Here is a 21539-nt window from a genome sequence, read left to right as displayed (position 1 = left end):
TTCAAGACAGAGAATATGAAGGTGGTCGGCCAAGACTTCCTCAATCGTTGCGATGAGATGTGCTGGGAGGACGGATAAGACCTTGTTGGGAGGTCGACCACGCTTTGTTCATCAACGAGATTATGGAATTATGAGAGGTCGATTAAGGTAAGCTCTCGTATAACCTCTTAACGAATCTGGGTAAATGGAGCACACAGTAGGTCCCTAGATGACTTGATGGATCCGATCAATGAAGTGACCTCCTATTTAACCATGACCATTAAGATGACCTCTCAGGACTAACTGAATGTTTGATATGAATTCTCTCGAACGATTGAGAGTGGGTCGATCTTTATCTCCAAAGATATTATATTTATCACAATGAGAGGTGATTATATACATAGTTGAATCCGCAATATATCGGATAAAATATTAGCCTAGATCATAATTATTAATAGCTAAATTTCTCAACATAATTTGTGCTTTATCAATAACTTCAAATTATATGTCCACATTTTTAAATATCTAATTAAAAATATTTTTCAGATACTTCCACAGCTGTAGCATTCAATATGTCAGGTTCGAAAATAAAATCCGGATTGAATTCTCTGCATTATATGCTGCCCGATTAATTTTATATAAGTGGTGGTTTTATTTCTACACCGACTCGAATTAATTATCCAAAATTCTTTCACTTCTTTTCGTATTTAGGTTAATTTAATTTTTGTAGTAGAGAATTTGGTGCAAAGAAAAAACCAGTGTTTAGCATCATAATTTCTCTATTTAACCCCAAGAAAAATGGGTATAATTGCTAGAGTGAGTCTCATGTGAGACCGTCTCACGGATCATAATCTGTGAGACGGGTCAAAAATACCCATATTCACAATAAAAATTAATACTCTTAGCATAAAAAGTAATACTCTTTTATGGGTGACCCAAATAAGAGATCCGTCTCACAAATAATACCCGTGAGACCGTCTCACATAAGTTTTTGCCTAATTGCTATGTACACTTTCCCACTGGTTATCAATTCAAATCAGCGTGATTCAAACAGATGACATTATTTCCATACAAGCTACTAAAACAACGAGATATGATTGCCGATTCAAGATTCTTACCTTGGTAGCATCGACTTTTTAGACGTCGTATAAGGCCTTACTTTTCTCATAGTATTCGTCCAGCCAATCTCGGATCAAATCGACCTCAGCTTCCCTTTGTTCCACCAGCCAATCAGGATCATCAGCAGTCGCCGGACGCAAATCCAAGTGATGGGCACCTTATAAACAATCAAGTTGTTCAAAGTGTGTCATTGCACAGACGAACGGAATTGCGTTTAAGCATCAACAACCATATAAACACGCTTGTATAGGTAATATGGTGAGGCCAAGGATTTTGTCTCGGTGACGGTAGCAAAAATAAGAATTTTAAAGATTTAGGATGGGGGGACATTCTTAGCTGATCAATGGGAAAAGATGGTTCGAAGTATGTTTACCTTTTTCAGTAACAAGGGCGACAATGGTATCAGATACATCCTCCAGTACACTGCACCCAGCAACACTCATTCTCATCAATGATACATAAATTTAACGTCAAAGAATTTACAAGAGCAAAATGTTCAAGTGTTACCTGCCTCCACTCCAGGGATCCAACAACCCGTTTGAGAAGATGATGTTACTTCCAAAAGCTTTCAAAGCTTTCTTAAATCCCTTTTGATGTTTTTTTGTAAAAATAAAACAGGGAAGAAATAAGTTACTCTTCCATGACAGCATAGATGTCGAATTCAAAAGATAAGAAAGTATAGTCAGACAAAACTTTAAATATAACCAAAATAAAAGGTTTCATCTTCTACAAAAGATAAAGATTGTGGACAAAAAAGAAAAATAAAAATAGATTACTCTCATTGATTGTGAAGTATGTAAAAATAGTATGTAAAATTGAGCATGATTTTCATACATGTCCACCGAATTCCGTAGTTATCCAAGTTGGTCTGGGCTTGACATGATAATTTTCCAAGCAAAATTTTTCATCTGAACTATAATCATAATCATACGCTGGAAACATGCTAGAATTCACGCTACTGGAGACTGGCATGATCATCTCAGTGCATGCCTGGTAAAAATCGGTAAACAACAGTGGTTAATTCCCTAATGGCATTCAGTGTTTAAAAAAACGACAATCACAGTTTAAATTCAATGATTTCGCACCTGCCAATTCCATCCATCCATACCATGAGGATCATCATCCAGATCAAAGCATTCAACTGATCCAGTATAATTGTAATACACACTAACTCCTTCAAAGATACACTCTAAGACATTGGTCTTATTGGAGCAATTGTCGATCTTATTACATACCTAACCAAAAGTTATAAGATTGGTCAGAGCATTTAATTCGGCATATATAGATCAGATTATAAAAAGAAATGATTTACTGATTTTTCTGAGCTACAAAATTAACATTTTTTATGCATGAGATTACAGATATCTGAACTTCAAATTTACAGCAAATCAACCTCCTTTATTGGATTTCCTGGCATTGGCATGAGAAAATCAGCAGGATAGGGGTAATCAGCCATAGCCAAGTAACTATATGCAGATGACAACCAGTCAGAGAGATCATCAGCACTGTCTAGTTTCCTGCAAATGTACTTCTCATATCACATCCAGTAGCTTTCCGAATGATTAGACACAGGGCTAAGAAAAGAATTTTTAAAAACATCTGTATAATAAATACACAGAGAACAGAACTTGAAAGGAAAATGCACAGTCGTATAATCTTACCGGCAAAAACGGAAGGTTTCTGTCAAATGGGAAAGCCCATTGTTTCTCTGCGCCTCTTTTTCTATTAAATCCCAAGATGTTTTTATAGTATTAACGCAGCTAACACTTTCCCGCTGACATGACAGATCAATAAGCAAGGGTTACCATACAGAAAAAACTCTGTGAACTAAAAACTATATAAATGATAAGTTCAGTATGAAGGGAAAAACAGACTCTAAAATCATTAGAGACAATGTCATAAAATGTCTCCGGAGGCACAACATCCTCGAACTGAAGAACTGGTGCTGAGGAAGCAAGGGCCCCAATCGCAATGTGTGGGTATTTGAGCCTCATCCAAGCTGCCAGCACTGTTAAATATAATCTGATAAACATTTGTCTCAAAACAAACTGAGCTTCTTAATATCAACACAAAATTGGATTATTAAATGAAGCTAACACAGGAAAGATTTTCTTACTTCCGCCATATGATCCACCAAAAAGCACAACAGGGCAAGCCTGGGCAGACAAGTTTCTTTTCAGCTCAGTAATCAATACAGCAAAATCAGCAAGAGCTTGCTCAGTTGTTAAAAGTGATAATGTGCTAGCATTCTTATATGCCTCCTCTCGGTTTCCGTACGGCATCGACTCCCCATAGTACCTATGCTGTCATGCAACACTCACATTGTTTAAGTCCAAGGTAATTGGAAATAACTGTTCAAAAGCATGCCGTCTTATTCAAAAATGATAGGTCCCAGTCAAAGCAAAGATGCATTAATGAAAAAAAGATCCTCCTTAGGGTGAGAATAAAACCTCCAAATTTTTTAAATCGAATCAAATTGTTTCTACACTGCTGAAATATGGAATTTAAATACACGAAGACTTCACCACTTTTCCTGGCTCTAAGGACTCAACAGCTACTGTCAACACAAAAGCTAACAATTATTAAATTATTTTCTAACAACTTACGGACCCATTCTTATGCAATAAAATAATAAAGAAAATAATGACCAACACACTAATGCCAATCTCAAGCTTTCACTCCACGTTCTCTGTCCATGTTTCTTATTCACTGTATGCTGTGACTTATTCAATCCTCGTATCTTGGGTTCCTAATCGACACTTTCTTGGATTTTCTTGGCTTATCACAAAACACATTAAACTTCTCGCCAACTCACCCAAGAACAATTAATATACCAAGAATCTAATGGGGGCCGAATCAAAATCGCTGACGATTATATTCTTCCTAAACAGATGGATGTGTTTCAGTGTGCAGGGGGGTAAGGGGCGACTAAATAAAATTTGCGACAAATTTATTTCCAGCTAAATAAATAACGGCGTAAAAAAATTATTACTTCAGGGAAGATAACCATGGCGCCGAAACGAGGAGCAAGCTCCCAAACGAGGCCGGTATTAGCGGCGAACCACTCAATGTCACCTTCGTTCCCGCAATACAGGAAGATCGGTCCCATTCGGTCAGGGCCCGTCCAGTGCTCGGTGTTGATGAGGTAACGTTGACGAAAATTTGGGAGCTCAGAAAAGCTGAAGTGATCAAGAATCTGATCGAAGTATCGAGTCTCGTACTGGTACCGTGGAGCTCCGAGAATCCCGTTATTCTTGGTGGGGCGAGAAAATTTGCCCAGAAATCGCGGGGCACGCTTGGAGAAGAGGTGGTTGGCGTTCCGGGCGGGGAGTATTTGTGGGCAGAAGGAGAGTATGAGAAGGCAGAATACGAGAATGGCAAGGTTCGCCATTTCTTAGTTTTTCGAGCTCAGGAAGAGAGAGTAGAGTGGAGGGTAGGCAGGGTTTTAACGTTGAGTGGGTCTCATTGAACCGTTTGACAGATCTTAATCTAAATAAAAGATCTGTCTCACAAATATCTCACACAATTTTTTATCTTTTAACTCCTAACTAGTTTTATGGTTAATTCTATTTGAAAAAATAAAAATAAAAAATTGACTTTAATAAATTCTTGACTTTTTAAACCATTAAAAAAATGACGAAAATATACAATCATTCTTTTTTTTAAGAATAATTAATCTATTTAGAATTGTCTGAAATTTAATAGTCAGGGATTTTTTTTCACTAATTATTCTACATATGAACTTCTAAACTTAATTTCATCTCACATTTCATGTATGCATAAAAATGAAATGGCTCCACTATGATACACAATTTTTTTTGTAAAGCAGGGCTGGACCTCCTGCAAGGTCAAACAGGCCATCGCCTCAGGGCTGGCCCTGACAAGGGCCTTAGAAAATAATTGAATTCATGTCATTGAAGTACGTATATAAATACTATGTGCATTATATATTAAAAAATATGGACATAACCCAATGAAAACATGATTAAATAAAATGGTTATATTCATTGGAGATTTAATCCAATTATGTAGAGTTCAAACAATAACATTACACGTCTCATTAATTAATTTTTTAAAAATTTTGTATGCATTAAATGGTGATGTTGGTCCAATATATTTATTAATTTATATTGGACCAACTGGTGGATTGGATTGTTATACTGATCTACTTATTGTTTATTTGACATTTTTTTGGATTTATGTAGTTGGCCCCATTTCAAAAAATTAAAAATAAAAATTTGTGATATTTACTCATTTTATATATCTCTATTTTCTATTTTCTGAATGAAATATTATGTATATTATAAATCATATATTTTTACAGTACTGGTTCAATATATTTATATATATATATATATATATATATATATATCATTTTATTATTTTGGTAGTATATTACAATTTCTGAAAATTTCAATATTTTTTTTAATATAATGCGCAGCTGTGAGTACTAGGTTTTTTGGAGCAAAACTCACTTTGTTTCCTCGGATTTCTGCCATAAAATGTGCCAAAGCCTGTGCACATAGAAATATATACCCTCAGATTTGTTGATGCGTATACTAATGTTACATATTGAAATTTGCACTTTGGTCAATTGAGCTTTTTCCATTATGAATGAAAATTGGATACCTTATAGGCTTTTTGAGTATAAGGCTGCGTTTGGTTGGAAGGATAGGATAAACTAATGATTAGTACGTAAATGATAAAGAAAATGATTTTGGTAGGATTGTAATATATGGTGTAAAATAATATTATGTTCGGTAAGATTTTTAAGTGTAGGATAATTTTGAATTTTTGGATGAAAAGACGAAATTGCCCTTCCCCTTCGCGACGGCGGTGGCCGGTCGGAAATGGGCGGCTGGAAAAAATTAGCGACGGATTTTAAAAACCGTCACTATTAGCGACGGTTTTTGAGAAACCGTCGCCGATCTGGTTTTGAATTATTTTAGTTACTAAAAAATTTGACATTTAGCGACCGTTTGAAAAAAAACCGTCGCTATTTGCGACGGTGTTTTACAAACCGTCGCTAAACAGCAGTCGGCCGGCGGTCCGCCAACCGCGGCCGAGCATCTACCGGTGGTCGGCCGGCGGCGGTTGTGGAGGCGGCAGTCGGTGGCGGGAAGTGGTGGTAAGTTTGATTTTAGGCGGGAAGTGGTGGTGAGTTTGAATTTAGGAGAAGGGTAAAATTGGAAAAATAGGAGGTATTAAGAGTGGGATAAATAATCCTAGGGGGTGAGAAGGTATTATTTTAACCTACCTAATATAACCTAATCATTCATAGGAGGGATTGACTTGGTTAAATAATCACCCCAACCAAACGCCGGATAGAGTAGGATAAAATTATCTATCCTACCCAATCACCCCAACCAAACGTTACCTAAATGTGTAATAAAAAATGTCACATGTAAGAAAATAATCTTAACATGTAGAGGACGTCACATCAACGGTATTTACATATATATCTACAATAGATATGCAACATGTAAACCTCTTTATTTATATATATATGTGTGTGTGCGCGCGCTCTTTTTTGTGTGACTTGTCCTGGTTAATTGAGGCTCTATTCAGATCATGCTAAAACAGGCCAGGGGATTGGGCTTCAACCCAAATTAAGCTTGACTCGGCTGATCAAGCTCGGCTGATAAATTGTACCATTTTCAAATATTTTGAATTTTAAAAGAATAAAATACAATGAGAAAAAATAGTGCAATAAAGTAGAAACTTTTATGAAGTTAATAAAATAAATTAAAGCATTTCGACAAATTATTATTATTTTTTAAAAGGGGGGGAAATAATTTATTAATTTATATTCAGGTACCGAGCGAAACACCACAATATTCAACAGGCTATAATTTTAGCAACGAACCACGCCCAGTCGATCCATGAATAGAATTCAAATCCATTTTCTAAGAACTTCTGAGCTAAAACTTCTTGAAAATTTTAGAACTCCAACTAGCTTAGTCGTCTCGTGATCATTCAAATCGGAGCTCAAGTATTATATGATCATAAAGAAAATTCGAATTGAATTCTCCATATAATTGATTATAGTATCGTAAAATAACAAACTTTGATATGCATAATGTTTTCCAAAAATCCAGCATACCGGGGAAGAACAAATCACATTGATATCGGGGATCATGATTTTATCAAAATTAAATTGGTGCCTAAAGGGTTGATGAATCGCTGGTACGAATGAACAAATAGCTGAATTTTACAAAATACTGCCCTTTCCCAGGGTGGATTTCATCCTACATGTAGGGACACTACCTCATGATAGAATCAAAAGTACAAATTTAGCCACACATACACGGGGTCCACTAATTTTTTAAAAATCATATATGTGTGAATCTTGTCCATTCAAATCATGTGAGAACAGTGCCCTCACATGTAACGTCGAACGAACCCTTTCCCAGAACTTCACAAATCAACTTAATATGAGTCTATGCCTTTAATGAAAGGGAGTGTTGATTAATAGTGATTCATATATGGAAATAATAATTAGTATATTTAGTGTTGGATATTTTCACATCTTTTAGCAGATTAGTCTTTCGTTCTTGAGTCGTGGTTAGGAGTAGTGCTAATAAAATCTTCGAGGAGTTGCGATTTTTAGCATTTTATGCTCGAAGTCACAAGCCTTCAGACATGCACCCTGAAATAAGTGAGCAAGAAGCTGTCCTGTTCTTGCCTGCTATTCCTCTGTGTTATACAAATATCCTTCTTTCCAACTGTTGATTCCAACACATATATTGACGCCCACGAAGCACTGCACATGCATATTCATCCTCTACCCATCAAAAAATATATATCTACACAACAGATGAATGTCACCTCAACGATATTTACTTATACATAAGTACTCATAATGAACGTAGTGTGTCCAAACAAAGGTGAAGTTGGTTATGAAATTTGAAAACAAATATGGAAGCAGAGGCCCCACTGTATGATTATAACCAGCATGCAAATTCTCAGAGGGCCCTCCTATGATTAATTCCCTTCTTTTGTGTCTTTGACTCTCACATCTACTTTCGGTGCATCTCTTTATTACTAGTATTATTATTTATTTGACATGAATATGGAGGTCATGATCATCATACTACTTTAAAAAAATCGATGTAATAATTAGAAAAATGTTTGTGTAATGATCAGGGAGGGCGTGGAAGGATTTAGAGACCTGTGGAGGGAATAATGAGGCAGCACATCAAGTCCATGTGCTAAAAAATACTCAAATAATTTAAATCCAATCCAAATTAAGCTTATTCCAGCAGTGTTCCATAAGATAAAAAGTACAAAGGGTGGTTTAGGAAGAAATTATATTGTTCAAATAGATTTCTTGGATGTCAAAATTGGTGAAGAGGATTCTTTTTTGACAATTTTTTTTTCTAAAGCATATGGCATTATTTCTAAGTACAACTTTGAATAGACATTGGGTATATATGAAAAAACTTTTGTGAGATAGTTTCACAAATCAATTTTGTGAGACATATCTTTTATTTGAGTCATAAAAATAATACTTTTTATTCCAAAAGTATTACTTATTATTATAAATACGGGTTTCTCACTACACTAAATGTAAGTGAAAATTCGATGGACATAAGAACTTTGTGACTCAAATATTCCCAATTAATTTACCTTTACACGCCGATTATTCCCATTTCCCCCGTCTAGTCAACGCACGATAATATAAAATGCTTCGATTCAATCACGAGTCAGCCTACTGGTGGTGCGAAGTTGCCGCCATGCATTTTTTTTTCCAAAATACGGAATGGCCGCATTTTGTTATATAATAATAATAATAAATTTTGTGCATTGGGTACACATTAATCTCCCATAGAGTTCTCTCAACCGATGGATTTAAGTCAAATTTGTTCCCAACATTAAATTATTATTGAAATGATAGTATTCACAGAAATACCTGATCCAAAACAATATGAATAAAAAAAAAGTAATAATATTATTCAGATAAATACCCAATGTTGAGGGAAAATCGGATGCCCGAAAATAGATGCAATTTATAAAGTCTTACACAAATGATTTCAGAGTTAAGGGAAAATAAAAAAAAATATCAATCTGAAACCTAAAAAAAATAGTTGCTAATTACGGTATTATTTTGACTCCATATCTATTTAGTTAGATAATTATTTAACAAGTTTGATACGTTTTTTCTTTCAATATATATTTTTTTAAACATTGGTGTTATTGTTGAAGCTACACAAAATAAAATTATGTGAAACTTAGATTTATTTTTAGGAATAAAATTTGAGACACATAATAATCAGATGGTGCCAAAACCAAAACAAAAGTAGAGGGCGACGGAAGAAATATGAGCATTAATTATGCCACTCAACATTAATAAATCATTCAATTTTAACTATACATTTCTACCAAATAATTGATGCTGACAATTACTATGAAAACCTAATAAAACAAGACAAAATAATAATTAATAAGTGGATAATTTTTTTTAAAAAAAAAAGAAAGAAAAGAAAACTGAGAAATTAAGGGGGAAAGGAAAAAAATCCAGGGGAAAAACAGCAATTGATCATGCTACACATCCATGGAGTGCACCATTAGAGGAGACGAAGAACGTGTAAGAAAAACCCAAAGAAGAAGAAAGCTCGAATCTTTATGAAACATACCAGAAATGTTAATCTCCGACATGTCAGTTGAAGATGGCGTAATGAATCTGACGATTGATCTTTCAGTAATCAGGCATGAATTGACTGTTTTTGCCTTCTTCATTGGCCAATTTCTGTTCCGAAACCCTCAACCAAATGCAAACAGCAGTGAAACTCAGGACCAGACTGATGAACCCACTACCCAGCCCGATCCCTACGATCGCTAGAATCGAAAGCCCTTTGTTCTTCATCGGGGGTAGTGGGTAGCCGTAGAGATCCTTGTTACCTTCGTACGAGCTTGCATTGAATCGCGGCAGGTTCCCGCTTCGATTACCTAATGAAGCGGGTATGATCCCGGATAGCCCGTTGTTCGACACATCGAAAACCGAGAGCCTCATGAGTTGCCCCAGCTGCTGCGGAATCGGGCCCGATAGTTGATTGTCGTGGAGATCGATGACGTTCAGGTAAGCACAAAGCGCCAATTGCTGGGGGATTTCGCCGGAGAGGCTGTTGGAGGAGAGATTAAGAACAGCTAAGTTGACTAGATACTGGAGATCCGTGGGGATCGGACCGGCGATGGAGTTGGAGGAGAGATCGAGGGCTTGCAAATTGGTGCAATTCGAGAGGTAAGGAGAAATGGTGCCTCTAAGCGAGAGATTAGGGAGGGAGAGTTTGTAGATTCGGCCATTGTTGCAGGTGGCTCCCTGTAGGAACGAGGTGAAACCCTGACATGGGTTGGCGAAAACAGTTCGAGTCCAGTTCTGCAGGTTCTTGAACGGGTCCTCCAACGACTCGCTAAGACGGTTCAGGCACAGCTCGTCGTTCGGATCCGCAGCGGCGAGAGCTAGCAAGGCCAGAGCCAGCAGCTGGCCCGCAAAACCCATGTATTTTCAACGCATAAAAAGGTGCCCAGCAACGTAATATCTCTGTACAAGTGCAAAAACTAACAGCAGAATCGGTGGAGGTGCATATTTCTCGTAAAGATTTATCTATTTATGAAATAGGGAATCGAGACAGAGTGTGACGCACGAAGCCCACAGTCCACAGAGGAACTGAAAATGAGAGTAATGGAGTTGACACAAGTGAGGGAGAAGGGGGAGGGGGCTGGTGCGGGGGTCAAAGATGGTGACTGCACGGATTCTGGTCGCGAGGGCACTTTTGGTATACCACCACCATTTCTATTGGCTTGTATTTTGCCACCAAATTTTTTTTTAAAAAAAAGTCAGCAAAACAGCATTAAACCGTAAACCAAATGGGTGGCTTATGATGGACTTTCGTGGTTTGTTATATTGACCAAATCAAAAATGTAAATTTTATTTGGTTTTATTTTAATTTTTTACTGGGTTAGTTTTAACTTGCTGTTTAGTCAAATCGATAAACTTAGTTTTGTCCGATTTTAAGTAAACTAGGTATGGGCACCTCAATTTTTGAGGTGTCCTACCCAAGTGTATAGTATAACATATGAATATTTATATATTTTATTTAGAGTTACTAATTATGTGTTTATATTTGTGAGCATATTTTTTTTATGTTCTTTTGTATTCGTATTCAAACAATTATTATTATAAATTGAGATTGTGTTTAACAAAGTGAAAAATATGAAAAATAAGGAATTTATAAAAGTGAAAATGATTAGAAAAAAGACTGAATTGATGTTTAAATAGGAAAAGTTTAATATAATGTTGCAAATTGAATATAATGTATTAATTTATCTTAAATATAATGAATGATCTATTTCGTAAATAAGTTATTATATATTCACAAATCCATATTTTGGTATTAGTTGTAAGTGTGTTACATTTAATTATATTTTTTAGGCAAATGAATTTATGAATGTAGTAACTTTAACCTAAATATAAGTTGTAATATGAGTCATTAAACAATCAATAGGAGCACAAAAAATTTTAGGGTAATCAAAAAAATTTGAAAATATATTAATATAGACATGATTTCAATATGTTTAATTTTTTTTTGAATTTAGTTGATGGATTTATGAATTTTGTAACTTAGGATTTTTTATGACATATAAAAATGAGAGTTAATATTAATTTATAAGACATTTGAATAAAAAAGATAACAATGATGGTCTAATAATAGAAAATAAAGTATATGAATAAAAATTGTTTGAATCTCGCATTAATCTAAAGTTTATAATATGTTTACGCACATATATACCGAATAAGCATTTTCGATAACATAATATATATATTTTATTATTCATTTAACCCTTACATCTATTGCGTGCAAACATGTACAACTTTAATACATGTAATCTTCACAATGAATTTTGTTTGTAATTTTTCTTATCCAATACATACTTATACGCTTTATTACCTAATGCTTAACATACTTGTTATGTTATAAATTTTCGATATCCATCATTTGCTAACTACAAATTCAGTATATGAACCAAGTTCAATAGAAAACAATCTTTACTATACATGTATTGAATATGAACAATCCAATATAACTATCTATTTCAGAAAGATGTGAAAAAACTAAATAGAAGCGTTTACTTCAGTCCAATATAAGACATCTTACTAAAAATGCCGAACATGAAATCAAAACTATTGTTCCCACTAAACTATAAACTATGCAAAATGCATTGAGACAATCTTAGATACCAACGAACTCCATCAAAACAACCATGTACAATAAATGAATTTACATTCTCGAAAACGTATAGGTTAAGGTAATTATATTTATGACACAAAAAATTATGTTGAAATTTTACACGGGAACTTGGAACACGGCAGTAAAATCTACTAAAAAAATTCAGCATATTTCATGACACGAGAACAACAACCAGGATATAATTCAAATGTATTACAAAATAGAGTTAGCCCTATTTACAGATCTACATACACATACAAGAACAGCAACTGGGATCTTATTAGAATACAGGAGGTTTCCACTGCGGAGCTCCAATCAACCAGGTAAAAATAATCCATCTTCTCCACAGGAAGATTCAATAATGATGTCCCAACCTACCATATGCCGGTCAAAGATGGTCAAGATAAACTTGAACACTAACTCGAAACAAAATTCTATACCATACTGGTGATACAATTGGACTGATTTGAGAAAATTTGTAATTATTTCATCGAGATGCTCTGATGTTTTTCTCGTTGATGTCGACTATGAGTACAGATGTTCGGACACATCAAGAATCTAAGTTGAGCTCAAATTATGTTGGTTGATAACTTGTGTGCCACCTTGTGCTTATTAAATAAACTAATGACCTAAAGCAGAGCATTTGCTCAATATCACTCGATAACACGAACCTTAATTGAGTAAGAACTTAAATTCAAGGAAACAATAATTCCATTTTCTAATTTCGAACCAGCTAAAACATATTCTACCCTGAGCACAAATAATAAATCATGAGCACCTTTAGTTTAAACCAGCCATTGGGTCTAATATCACATAAAACACATGGATTCCTCATTGATCCATCCAACCGTCAAAATCCAATGTAGAAATACCTAAAATACGAAATCAAGTGTAGAGCAGACATCAATAGAGAAAAGAAATACGTACTTCATCAAATGGTATGAAGACGAAAGGAGTTAAACCCCTTCTATGTGAAATTGCTGGAACATAAAGATTATGTGTTTCATCTTCTTTCCATCCTTCAACAACTCCAAGAATTGCCTCGTCAGGCCCGCTGGCCTCTGCATCATTCACACCACAGGTAACGAGTGAAAGGTGATCCATTCTATTGTTAGCACCTAAGGTTGTACCCCTCAACCTAGATGACATTGCGTAAAGGTAGGGAAACATCAAAATAATCTTCGGAAGATACAGAATCTTAATATTAACTAATAAAACGAGGAAAAATCCTAGATGAAATATCTTTGTTTGCTTGTTCCAAATGCAGTGAACTCTAAAAGTACCTCAAGTGGATTCTTAGCACAGTTGGTCGCAAACCAGGATTTAAAAGGGCAGCTTCAACTTGAAAATTCTTGTATCGTTCAAAATAATATGCCTTACGAAAGTGAAACAGCTTCGAACAGCGAATAGAAAATCTAACCTTGTTTTCGGCTAGTGTGTACTGCCCACTAAAAACACAATCAGCTTTTGTGGCCCGAAAATTCATTCATTTCACCACGTCTTTTACTTTTTGTGACGAATTCTATCGATGTTGGTAAGAAGAGAAAAAGGTATTTATAACCAGATGCCATAATACATTCTGAAACCGGACTACATCAGAACACAAGTGAACAATTCTAACCTTATAGAGAAACCTTCCAGAAGGATAGAATCTCAAGCACCGATAATAGCACACCTGGAATGCAAAATATGGTTGGTTATATAATTATCTTACATCCAAGGAGATATAGTAGGAAGTAAACCAACATACTTGTTTGCTTTCTTGGATAATAACATACAAAATAAAATATTTTCTTCTCATGTATAATCCTTTTTTCAATTGCTTTAGGTAGCGCTTCTTAATCATGAGCTGATAAAAAAACCATTCAAGATTTTGAAACAAATAGCATAATATTCATCCAAAGATTAAAATATTACCATTAATGACATCTTAAATAGGACAAAACATCTCTCCAGCTGTCGAGAACAAATTTCCTGAAGGTTTTCAATAATAAGGCAACAATACACAATGGATTATTCATAGTAATCAGTAAAGTTGGAGAAAATAGAATCCAATGAATTTCATGTAGATTTTAGCTGATATAGTCTATTCTCTCATTGAAGAACACATTATCGATTTGGAATCTCAAGGCATATTTTTTATGAAACTCGTACCAATATTCTATCGGGGTCCGGGGAATATCACAACTGAAAATACATAAAGCATACAATATGAATTGGATTGCTAATCTTCCACTCTGCAATTCCAGCACGAATATAGGTATTCCGACTGACATAAAGACCTAAATATTAACGTTTAGAGATATAATTCTATTAGTACAATTCCAAAAATATCAACAAAAGGGAAAAAAAAACTCCATGAATTAACATCTTGAAATGTTTAATGCTAGCAGCAAAATCATACAACCCAATATTTCCGCTGCTCAAAAACATTTTTAAAAGTTGGCGCGCGTCTTCAAGGTACCCAAATAAAAAACGGCAGAACAAATTTCGACATGATATCCGATGGTCCGACCCCCCAAAATGTTCATGAAAATACCACATGAATTTACCAGGAACAGAGGAAAGAAAATCAAGTACCTGGAGTCTTGAGGTATATATTAAATAAATTTGCTGGTAAAATAAATACACCTAATAACTCTTGCCATCAGTTCGAAGTCTTGGCCTTAAGAGCCACGTTTTCTTCCACGAACGATCATACTTAGAATGAAGAATCTTATCATTTTATGTGAGTCCATTGACCTAGCCACATGACCAAAGAACTCATAATGAAATCCGGCACATGTAAATTATAAAGAAATGACTAACAGGAATAATAGTGTCCATCTGCCAAGATTTTAGACATGCCCTGCGCCAAAACACAGGGATATGTATTGCATATCTCCATTTTCGGCAAACACAAGCTGCCCTCCCTAGGGTATTATATGGAATCAATCTTGAAAAGATCTGCAATTAATAAAATACAACATTTATGACCTGCGACAATGCATAATGACTGAATACTAATGGCTGAAAACCAGCACCCTCCATTAAAAACCTCCACCTTTCATTATCTTCCATGCGCTCTCTTTTTTGTTCTGCCGGACCAACAACTCCGGATATTCTCCGGCCAAGAACCAGACTATCGATCTAAAGCCGCTCCGGAGAGTCCCGGGTCAAGTTCGGGCCAAGAGTTTCGAAGGCGGTGGTGCAGTGTTTGAGCGCATTCTTGAAACGGGGAAGAAACCCAACCCGATTGAAGCTCGCTTCATACTCGCCTAAAGTTACGACTCTTGGGTTCAATGATTTTGTTGGAATTTGCTCGGTGCAGTGGTGGAGAGGTGAAAACGGAGGCTCCAAATTAAAGGAAGAGAAGATGAAAACGAGAAGGCCAAGAATGAAGCAAACCCACTTGCATTGTTGTGGTGTGGTGGAAAGCAGAGATAATTCTCCTATTGACAGCACGAGATCTTCATTGTTGGAGAAAGACATGTTTGACGCGTGTATTTTTTATGACAGGCAACCGGGAGGAAACTGGCCACTTCTAACTTATTCCCTCTTTTAGTATAGTAGATATGCATCCAACTTAAGAATAGGTCTCTTACGAGATGATCTCACAAATCTTTAACTGTGAGGTGTGTCAATCAAACCGACATTCACAATAAGAAGTAATACTCTTAGCATAAAAAGTAATACTTTTCATGGATAACCAAAATAAGAATCTGTCTCACAAAATATAACTCGTGAGATCGTTTCACACAAATTTTTATCCCAATCTAATGGATCCGTCTATATGGTTCTAACTTTTATTTAGTTACAAATAAACAATCTATTACAATACTATCTGATTTAACATAAAAAAAAATTATTAGAAGAGGACAGAATGATACATAAAGTGTTATTACAATCGGTGCATTGTGCCCTCCGCATAATGAAATGGTCCCCGAAGAATTTGCAACGAAACACAGAAAACAAAAAGAAGCAAAATGTATCAAACTCTCAAATTTCTGTAGCCTTATTACAACTAGAATTGACCGTGAATGCAAATGCACCAACATTTTGTTGGAGCCTAACTCCGATCCAAACAAACCCTTATATCATCCAGGCCAATGAAAGTGAAGGGTCTTCCATTTTCTTGAACCATGAATCTTTTTTGTGGCCTAAATACATACTTATTTGATTGTTTGAATTATGAGGTCCGATATACGGATGTTAGACAAAAATTTGTGTGAGACGTTTTTACGAGTCACATTTTGTAAGATATGTCTCTTATTTGGGTCATACATGAAAAAGTATTACTTTTTATACTAAGAATATTACTTTTTATTGTCAATATCTGTAGAGTTGACTCGTCTCACAGATAAAAATTCGTAAAACCATATCACAAAAGACCTACTCTGAATATTAATGTCTATAAGAAGGTGTTGTTCCGTATGATTTTTTTTTTTTTTTGAGTTGGATGTATTAAACATAAATTTTAATATTAAATGAGTTATAAGTTATCGATACGTATGTAGGATTTTCTTTAATACAAAAATAGTTATAATTTATTCAAGGAGTGTCTACGCATAATGGATAAAAGAGAGTTAATAAATATGATTCGGAGAGTTTCGAGGGATTTGATGAGATGGTCCCTCCAGACAACATGATATCAAGGTATTGGTCGAAGAATCTCACACCGATTGGAAAACGTCGTGTGTGGGTATATGCTGGACAAAAGCATTATATTGTTACCAAGCATCGACTTGTGTTTATTGGTCCGCTTGATCAGGACCAACTCCGATTCTCACGCTCTAGATATAGATCGAGTTTATTCGATTTATGAAAAAAAATATATATTATTTTTTAAGTTAAAAATATTATTTTTCATTCTATATATGAACTCGGATATAGATCCGTGAGATCGTTTCATATTAAACTAATTATTAAAATAAATATGCAATTAAAACGTGACGTTAATATTTTTTTAACAAAATATCAAGATAAAAAATATTATTTTTCATGAGTGAGTGATATGATATATGTATCACAACATTGACTCATGAGAAGATGTGGTAAGAATTTTTTTTAACAAATATTGAATATCTTAAATTATTTTTTAAACAATATGAAAGTCATCATTTTTTTCAACAAGATCTTTAATAAAGAACCTTCTTTTCAATAAATATCTATAAATATGCTACTAAAGATCGTTTTGTCGAAAAATTATAATTCAACAAAAATATAACAGAACAAATATATATATATATATATATATATATATATATATATGTGTGTGTGTGTGTGTGTGTGTGTGTGTGTGTGTGTGTGTGTGGTCGTGAAATATATTCATCACGCCAATATTTGATAAAGACATTGCTGGTGGAGGGCTCACGAAGGTACTCCAATTTTTGGCCGATACGCGTATGTGCTTTGTTTTATCGTCGTCTTCGCAACAATTCCATGTCTAATTTTTTTATAACAATTGTTTTATTTATTCTTGTTAATTGTCTCACATCAATTGGATAAATAACTTGAGAGTTGTATATATTGACTTGGACAATCCTCCTCCCTAAAGCTAGCATTTGAGATTGAGTTAGGTCCAAGTTTCAATCTTAACAATTCTTGATGATAAATTTTAATTTTTTAGCTTTTGCGATTTTAGTTTCTTTTTAATCGAAAGTGTGATTACAAAATAGCATGACCACGCTTTGATATACATGCAAATATTAGTGTAACAATTAAGGATGATAACAAGGCAACAAGAATAATATATTTTCTAAAAATACGTATTAATTTTTAATTCATTTAATTTGTTATATAAAAACTACTTCTATTTGTGGATGCTGTTTTCTACTTCAGTCTATTGATAATGATTTATTAACTAAACTCAGACAAGGAATATAATAATATTTTGTACGAATAAGAAGTTTCATTAAAAAAAAAATTATATCCCAAATAAATTATCCTAATTTAATTTGTGGTGGATATATTACAACACAAAGAAAAAACATTTAATGCACCACAGAAAAATTGCCAGTATTTAATGAGACTCAACAATATTGTATCCATCGCATGTTTAATCACATTACTCACTTTTTTTATATAAAAATTAGTACTGAACTTATTAAAAATTAGTCGTCCAAGAAATTTTTTTAATTAAAAAAACTTGTTAAATTAATATAATTTCACATTTATTTGGAAATGAAACGGAGATATATGACGTGTAAAATTATATCGAAATGAATATTATATTAAAATACAAACATTATTTATCGCACTGGGGAACTGCCAAATGGAACCAATTAGGAAACTGCGTTCAGAACCTTCGACCTTTGATTTTTGGTGAACCCAAATTATAAAAACTAATACGATGTAAAGAAAACCAGACCCTACGTACCATCCATGCACGTGCAAAGAGATGAGATGGCGAAAATCAGGACTTAATATTCAAAATATTTAAATTGTAATAGAGTAACATGGTTAAAAAAAAGAATAATCTTTTACAATTGCGTAGAGTAAGAGAGTCGCTTACTAACTTTTTTTTTTTTTTTAAATCTAAACTGATTATAGTAATTTAATTTTACATAAATATTCATAATCATCAAAGTGAGAGTGAGGCGACAAAATAATAAAAAAAAATTCACTTTTTCCACATATTCTTACAAACCGTAATGTAGTTTTTTCTCCAACTCAACTTTCATTTTCTAAGTTTTGTATGTACTATTTTGAAAATATTGGAGCACACAGAGAAAATTCGATTAGGTAATTGCGAATTTTTTTGTCTAACTTATGTGTACAATCTTTGTATACACACGCATAGCGTGTGCCACTGTTACTTAGTTTAAATAATACTTGCCTTGTCGTTTGAAATATTATAGATTTTTTTTAAAAAAAATCTATAACAAGTTACAAGATAAATAAACAACAATTAATAACAAGAAAACATACATAATATAAAATATAATTTTTTAAAAAAATATCTAAAGAAACTTGTTTCATAGATATTTTTATTATGAACAGCTTGTCTAGTACTTTTTCCTTTAACTTATGAAGTGACTATTATTATAGTGTGTCGTAGAGTCGCACATGCACAAACTCCCTGCTGAATGACAATAATGCCTAAGCTTTATTACATTTCAAATCTGCAGACTCGAGAGCTCGTCTTTTACGTGCTAGATGGGACAGTATTTTGAAACTAAATATTTTTGTCCTACACTCTGAGTTGCGTTAGGGTTAGACCGATCGGAGTCGAGCCTGATCGGATCGACTATGGTGTAATAGTTGCAGGAGTAGTCTACTCCAATCCAATAACGAGTAAATAGAATTTCATAATGAGGTAGAACAAAGTAACAAAGTTCGTAAATAAAATGATTTCAAGATTTTATGTAGGCAAATGCCTTACCTTTACTATATTAAAAAAATAAAAATAAAAAATGACCCCTTGAATTGGGCCCGACAGCCTTGTTTCCTACTTTCCTTGTTTACTGTAAGCCTTCAGCCCAGCATGGCCTTGCCCCTTGGTCCAATCCGATGTACCGCTAATTTTAGAACAGCTTCTTGTTCAACTTAAATCGACGTGTAAAAAATAAATCCCTCACCCAAAGAGGAGACCACGAAAGAAAATTGAACAACCCTGTCATATGACCATGAATGATTTCCCTCGGCGGACTCGAATCCAAGATTTTACTTATTACGTGCCGAGCGAAAACGGTGGCATCCGTCGATTTTCCCTCTTGAGACGCCTTGGCCCTCTCCTCTATTTCATCCTTGAAAATATTATAAATTTTCCACTCTTGATCTCTCAAACCATCATAGCTATTACCTCCAAAGTTCGATTTTATGGCCCCGGGAAGCACAAGTACTACGTCGATATTAAAGGGCTTGAGCTCGACTCGTAGAGTATGAGATATGGCGTGAATATATGCTTTGCTAGCACAATAGGACCCAGCCCAAGGGGTTGGAACTTTTCCTACTACACTTCCTATATTGACTATGATTCCACGACGTTGTGTCACCATGTGTGGAACGACATGTTGAACTAGACGCAACGCTCCTAATGCATTTATTTCATATGCTCTTTTGATAACGTCTAGTGAGAGTTCGGCTAGAGGGCCTACGCTCCCGATTCCTGCATTGTTGACTAGGATATCCAGCTTCCCATGCTGTGAAATCACATGATCGATCGTTTTTGCAACACTTTCGTCAGACAAGACATCCAGACATATCGTCTCGATGTTTTTGGATCGCAAGTCTAAGAGATGGTGCATTTTCTGGGGGATGTCGGACGCAATGACATGACAATTATGCTCAGCAAGTGCCTTGCAATATTCATAGCCGATGCCACCAATGGCGCAACCTGTGACCAACACAACCTTTGTGTCACTCATTCTGCGTACGTATGCCGATTCTTTTCTCGTCGTTCTTGGGATATATATAGTTTCTAATTATTCGAGGGACATGATCAAGAACTACGATTTAAAAATTATATTGAAAATCAATTTGAACTGGCATTTTAACCCTAAACGGGGCAGATCAGTAAGAATATGCTTCGATTATTCGTGATTAGCCGGCTACAATTTGCTTGGAACAAGTGAAAGGACAAAAATGAGCGGCACATACGATACAAACAACTGCTCAAGGACGGGGTTGTAAATTAGAACGAAAGATATATTATATTGAGGTTCTTAATTTCAAGAATAATCAAGTGTTTTCAATATAATTAAATTGGGCATTTTAATTATCTGTACGATGATAAACAGAAAGTAAATACATATTTTTATCTCTTTTTTTTAATATATATATATATATATTTCTTGTCCTTTGATTTTTCGTTTCTTTATTTCATTAATACGTTGTCTATTTCTTGCTTGTATCGTACTCGTTTAGATGCTTTTTTATATTTTATTTATGTAAATCGTCATCATTTCATTACCATTTTCAACCTTTTTGTCCATGATCATCGTATAAAATTTTGTTCCTCCTACCCATTTGAAATAATTTTGTAGATGGATTTGGGAACTCATAAACGCTGCATGATTCCATAATAAATCGAAAGATAAAAGGACGACATAACTATTTTTTTAATTTTATTATTATAAATTTGAACTGAACATGAGATAATGCATGCATGTTGAATCTCATCATTTGTATCTAAGGGTTCGCTTGGTCTTTAGGATGTGATAATTGAGTGATTGATAATTTGATTGATAAATGTTTGATAGGATAAGATATGTAATTTGAGAGATATATAAT

General features: G+C 34.5%; 4 protein-coding genes across 7 annotated transcripts; all 4 read right to left on the bottom strand.

Moving 5' to 3' along the window:
- Window positions 1–737: 737 nt before the first annotated feature.
- On the bottom strand, window positions 738–4542 carry LOC140823618 (uncharacterized). Of its 2 annotated transcripts, XR_012116249.1 has the most exons (11): window positions 4091–4542; window positions 3215–3401; window positions 2973–3106; window positions 2760–2872; window positions 2492–2615; window positions 2184–2333; window positions 1933–2088; window positions 1606–1685; window positions 1472–1521; window positions 992–1255; window positions 738–801 (listed from the first exon to the last, which is right to left on the bottom strand). XR_012116249.1 is itself a non-coding variant. In XM_073185055.1 (10 exons), the coding sequence occupies exons 1-10, from the start codon at window positions 4487–4489 to the stop codon at window positions 1116–1118; spliced, it is 1533 nt and encodes a 510-aa protein (XP_073041156.1). In that variant the 5' UTR covers window positions 4490–4542; the 3' UTR covers window positions 987–1115. The 2 variants fall into 2 exon arrangements, 1 of the variants encoding a protein (XP_073041156.1); XM_073185055.1 differs by lacking the exon at window positions 738–801 and having other exon boundaries at window positions 987–1255.
- Window positions 4543–7505: 2963 nt separating this feature from the next.
- On the bottom strand, window positions 7506–10767 carry LOC140823616 (receptor-like protein 44). 2 transcript variants are annotated; one of them, XM_073185051.1, is made up of 2 exons: window positions 9735–10767; window positions 7506–7882 (listed from the first exon to the last, which is right to left on the bottom strand). In XM_073185051.1, the coding sequence occupies exon 1, from the start codon at window positions 10595–10597 to the stop codon at window positions 9797–9799; it is 801 nt and encodes a 266-aa protein (XP_073041152.1). In that variant the 5' UTR covers window positions 10598–10767; the 3' UTR covers window positions 7506–7882; window positions 9735–9796. The 2 variants fall into 2 exon arrangements, with proteins under 2 accessions (XP_073041152.1, XP_073041153.1); XM_073185052.1 differs by lacking the exon at window positions 7506–7882 and adding an exon at window positions 7887–7904.
- Window positions 10768–12345: 1578 nt separating this feature from the next.
- Window positions 12346–15753, bottom strand: LOC140823617 (F-box protein 7-like). Of its 2 annotated transcripts, XM_073185054.1 has the most exons (8): window positions 15370–15752; window positions 15135–15272; window positions 14535–14608; window positions 14244–14300; window positions 13948–14001; window positions 13747–13848; window positions 13289–13464; window positions 12346–13198 (listed from the first exon to the last, which is right to left on the bottom strand). In XM_073185054.1, the coding sequence occupies exons 2-6, from the start codon at window positions 15211–15213 to the stop codon at window positions 13813–13815; spliced, it is 300 nt and encodes a 99-aa protein (XP_073041155.1). In that variant the 5' UTR covers window positions 15214–15272; window positions 15370–15752; the 3' UTR covers window positions 12346–13198; window positions 13289–13464; window positions 13747–13812. The 2 variants fall into 2 exon arrangements, 1 of the variants encoding a protein (XP_073041155.1); XR_012116248.1 differs by lacking the exon at window positions 12346–13198 and having other exon boundaries at window positions 13252–13387; window positions 14244–15272; window positions 15370–15753.
- A 4078-nt stretch (window positions 15754–19831) lies between these two features.
- Window positions 19832–20674, bottom strand: LOC140824363 (short-chain dehydrogenase virD-like). Its single transcript, XM_073185960.1, has one exon. It carries the CDS (start codon window positions 20672–20674, stop codon window positions 19832–19834), a length of 843 nt encoding a protein of 280 aa, XP_073042061.1.
- Window positions 20675–21539: the final 865 nt, after the last annotated feature.

The sequence above is a fragment of the Primulina eburnea genome, chromosome 2 (assembly GCF_022965805.1).
Source record: "Primulina eburnea isolate SZY01 chromosome 2, ASM2296580v1, whole genome shotgun sequence".
In the NCBI taxonomy this organism is placed as follows: Eukaryota; Viridiplantae; Streptophyta; class Magnoliopsida; order Lamiales; family Gesneriaceae; genus Primulina; species Primulina eburnea.
Note: the sequence above shows the minus strand (reverse complement) of the source record. Positions and strands in the feature narration are given on the sequence as shown.